Source organism: Maniola hyperantus, chromosome 8 (assembly GCF_902806685.2).
Source record: "Maniola hyperantus chromosome 8, iAphHyp1.2, whole genome shotgun sequence".
NCBI classification, from domain to species: domain Eukaryota; kingdom Metazoa; phylum Arthropoda; class Insecta; order Lepidoptera; family Nymphalidae; genus Maniola; species Maniola hyperantus.
In genome coordinates this window covers 2,511,927-2,515,928 of record NC_048543.1, presented here as the reverse complement: position 1 = coordinate 2,515,928, position 4,002 = coordinate 2,511,927, and the positions used below count along the sequence as shown (strand labels likewise).

General features: G+C 38.1%; 1 protein-coding gene across 1 annotated transcript; it reads left to right on the top strand.

Moving 5' to 3' along the window:
- Positions 1–312: 312 nt before the first annotated feature.
- LOC117984448 (chorion class B protein PC401-like) lies at positions 313–1,848 on the top strand. The gene is made up of 2 exons (XM_034971064.2): positions 313–472; positions 1,457–1,848. Exons 1-2 carry the CDS (start codon positions 419–421, stop codon positions 1,790–1,792), a joined length of 390 nt encoding a protein of 129 aa, XP_034826955.1. The 5' UTR covers positions 313–418; the 3' UTR covers positions 1,793–1,848.
- The last annotated feature ends 2,154 nt before the right edge of the window (positions 1,849–4,002 follow it).

Below are 4,002 nucleotides of genomic sequence, written 5' to 3'. Positions count from 1 at the left end.
GGATCCAGCGGCTCCCTGCGACTCGTCTGATGTCGTCCGTCCACCTAGTGGCGGGGGTCTTCCAACGCTGCGTCTTCCGGTGCGAGGTCGCCATTCTAGCACCTTGGGACCCCAACGAATCTATAAGGGCTCCGTTTCTGCCATTTGGCTACGGAACCCTAAAAAATAGCTCAATAAGTTTCGTGACCTTTACACGGTATTGTTATCAAAAAAATGCAATGCTAACATTGCCGACGTGTCTCAATCATTCGAAACTATGCGTTTGTAATGCAATAAAATTGTTGATATCATGATGCAAGTTGATGTGTATTGTACAACGATAAACTGTCCCAATATAAATAGGACACTAGGTTACCGAAGAGCATCATAATAACAGTTTGACCTATCAATAACGTAGGTCCCACGAAAAATTGGAACAATGGCAGTTAAGAGCATATTTGTATTCTGTCTATTATTGGTGCTTACGATCGAGGTATGTTTTTAATAACTTTGTCCGAGTAGATTTAGGTTTACTTATAAAAAACCGGCCAAGTGCGAGTCTGGCTCACGCAATGAGGGTTCCGTACTACAGTCGTATTTTTTCGACATTTTGCAGGATAATTCAAAAACTATAATACATAAAAATAAATAAAAATCTGTTTTAGAATGTACAGTTAAAGACCTGTACCCTGTAGGTTTCTTGACAGACAGACAGACAGACACACAGACAGACAACAAAGTGATCCTATAAGGGTTCCGTTTTCCCTTTTAGGTACGGAACCCTAAAAACTACCTGATACTCGCGACTTCGTCCGCGTGTAATTAGGTTTTTAAAAATCCCTTGGTAACTCTTTGATTTTTCGGGATAAAAGTAGCCTATGTCACTCTCCAGGTCTTTATCTATACCCATGCCCTTCTCTATAAAAATCACTACCATTCGTTGCACCGTTGCGACGTGATTGAAGGACAAACCAACAAACTCTTTGTGTTCAGGAATAAAAGTCTATGTCACTCTCCAGGTCTTTAAACTATATCCATTCGAAAATCATGTAAATCTCGATGTTCTTTCTTGTTGTTGCTGTGTAATCAAAGGACAAAGGGTGAAAATATAATATACCTAAGTAGCATGCTATCCCGCTATTTGTTTTTCTCGGGATAAAAAGTAGCCTGCCACTCCTCGTCTTTAACTATTATCCGTCCAAAAAATCAAAATACTTAAATAAACTATAATTATTATCCCACTCTGCATAGTTTTCTAAAAGTTTCATTTCTATGCGTGTCAATATAATTATGTATATTCTATAGTACGCGACAGATCAAGATGACAATCGGGGAGTGGACGCCCCACACACCCGCACAGTCCCTGCGTTAACCCGATGCGGGTGAGGTGCGGGTGTGCAAGGCGTTCCCCTGCCTCATGCCATTGCCATCTCAACTATACATATCACGAACTATACATATTATTTTTGTTTAACAGTACACCCTGGCCCAATGTATACCAATGACTGTGATGCCAGAACCTTACACTCCAAGATGCGGTGTGCCATGCGCGTTTACCAGCGAACTGCAGGCAACGCCAATGGCCTGGATCCCACCCCCGAGCTTCTCAGTGAGCTCAGACGACTTGGCGGTGGCTGGCATGGTGACCGTGTTCGGGTCTATGCCATTCCTTGGCACTGTGAGCATGGCAGGGGAACTCCCGGCCGCCGGCCAAGGGACTGTTTTGTACAACTGTGGCAACGGGGACGTTGGCATTGTACGTGAAGTGCCATTCCCTGGCATGGTTGCTCCGATGGGACCTGTCTTCTACTGAACCATTTAACTGTTATGTTATTAATTTATATTAATTGTTTAATAAAAGTGAGTTTAAATATTTGTCTTTTTTATTGAATGCAAAAGTTCTTTAGCCACGTTGAGCTAGTTTTAGTTTTTAGGGTTCCGTTCCTCAAAAAAACGTTATAGGATCGCTTTGGTGTCTATCTGTCTGTCCGTCTGGCGTGTTTGTCAAGAAATCTAAGGGTACTTCCGTTGATCCAGAATCATGAAATTTAGCAGTTAAGTAGGTCTTATTGTACAAGTAAAGGAAAAAATCCGAAAACTGTGAATTTGTGGTTATATCTAAAAAAATACCTATGTGTTAATGAACAATTAATATTAAGTAGTATTTTCAATTTTCAAAGTAAGATAACTATACCAAGTGGGATATCATATGAAAGGGCTTCTTTACTTGTACGTTCTAAAACAGATTTTTATTTATTTTTCAAAATGTCGAATAAATACAACTGTATTAGGTACGGAACCCTTAGTGCGCGATTGGTTTTTAGGGTTCCGTACCTCAAAAGGAAAAACGGAACCCTTATAGGATCACTTTGTTGTCTGTCTGTCTGTCAAGAAACCTACAGGGTACTTCCCGTTGACCTAGAATGATGAAATTTTTGCAGGTACGTAGATCTACTGACATTTGGGGAAAAATCTGAAAACCGTGAATTTAGGGTTAGATCACACAAAAAAAAATTGTGGTCATGAACTAATAATTAGTATTTTCAACTTTCGAAGTGAGTGACTATACCAAGTGGGGTATCATATGGAAGGTCTTCACCTGTACATTCTAAAACAGATTTTTATTTATTTTTATGCATCATAGTTTTTGAATTATCGTGCAAAATGTCGAAAAAATTCGACTGTATTACGGAACCCTCAGTGCGCGAGTCTGACTCGCACCTGGCCGATTTTTTTAATTAAATTAACTGCGAGACTTATTACGGATTATTATAGGTCTGCTTTTTTTAAAACCCCATATGAAACCTATGTTTACCTGGTACATCATGGCTTTGTCCCTTAAAAAACCGTTTAAATGTTTGGAAAATTAGCCAGAACAAACAATTTTGTGTTTTAACAATGTATTTTACCGTGATTTTACCTTATTATTTTTAAAAAATTAAAGTTAAGTAGGAAGGTATTTGATAGTTTTCATCGCCTTAGTAGATAAAGAAAAATTGTGTCAGAAAAAAAGCATAGTGTAACAGTTTTCTTCGTAAGAAATGATAAGCAACTCAAAACGTGCTAGAATGCATTTTTCCGTTGATCCCACTTTCAAAGGTCAGTGTGATTAAGTAGGATATTTTACACCACTAGAACGCGCGTTGATAGTCAAACATCGAAACACTTCAACGTTAAAGTAAAATGGACCTAAACATTCTTGATATAAAGTCAAATATTCAGTACCTACCACCGATTTTAATTTCGCAACGTTTCCGCTTGGAGCGCTGGCTGTAGACGTTTGGATGAAGTTGAGCGTTTAAACAAGGGGGTTAAATCCATTTTACTTTAAAGCTAAAATATTTCGACGCTCGAAATATACCAACGTTGTTGTGATTTGATTGAAATCCCATACTAAGCAGGTCTGTACCCGTAGTACAAGATTTTACGTCTCACCAAACCAAACCAAATTCGAGAGTCGAAATACTTCCGCGTTACAGTAAAATGGACCTAAACAGCATTGAATTGAAGTCAAATATTCAATGCCACTGATTTTAATTTCGTAAAAGTGTAGACAAACTTGAGCTTTAAATCAAGGCAATTAAGATCCAGTTTACTGTAACGCGGAAGTATTTCGACTCTCGAATTTGGTTTGGTTTGGTGAAACGTAAAATCTTGTACTACGGGTACTGATTGCAGCCAAGCGCTAGTCTATAAATTTTAAAAAAGTTAATAGAACTCGAACATCGAAAAACTTCAGCGTTAAAGTATAATGGACCTTAACTGCCTTGTTTTAAAGCTCCAAGTGGAAACGTTGTGAGATTAAAATCGGTGGTACCTACTGATAAAGACGGTTAATTAATATCCATTTTACTTTGACTTCATTCGTCATTGTATTTCGTTTTTAGAGTTTATTTTGTATATAATAATATGTTTCTACAGATAAAGTAAGCCCAGTTAAAAAAAAAGATTCCGACGAATTGAGAACCTCCTCCTTTTTTTGAAGTCGGTTAATAAGGTATAACTAGTTTTGTAATAAAACAA

What these genes read in the sequence shown, in the direction of transcription:
- LOC117984448 (XM_034971064.2), top strand. Translation starts at nt 419, where the DNA reads ATGGCAGTTAAGAGCATATTTGTATTCTGTCTATTATTGGTGCTTACG. An exon ending in TATTGGTGCTTACGATCGAG is followed by an intron (nt 473 to 1,456) that starts GTATGTTTTTAA and finishes TTTGTTTAACAG; the next exon opens with TACACCCTGGCCCAATGTAT.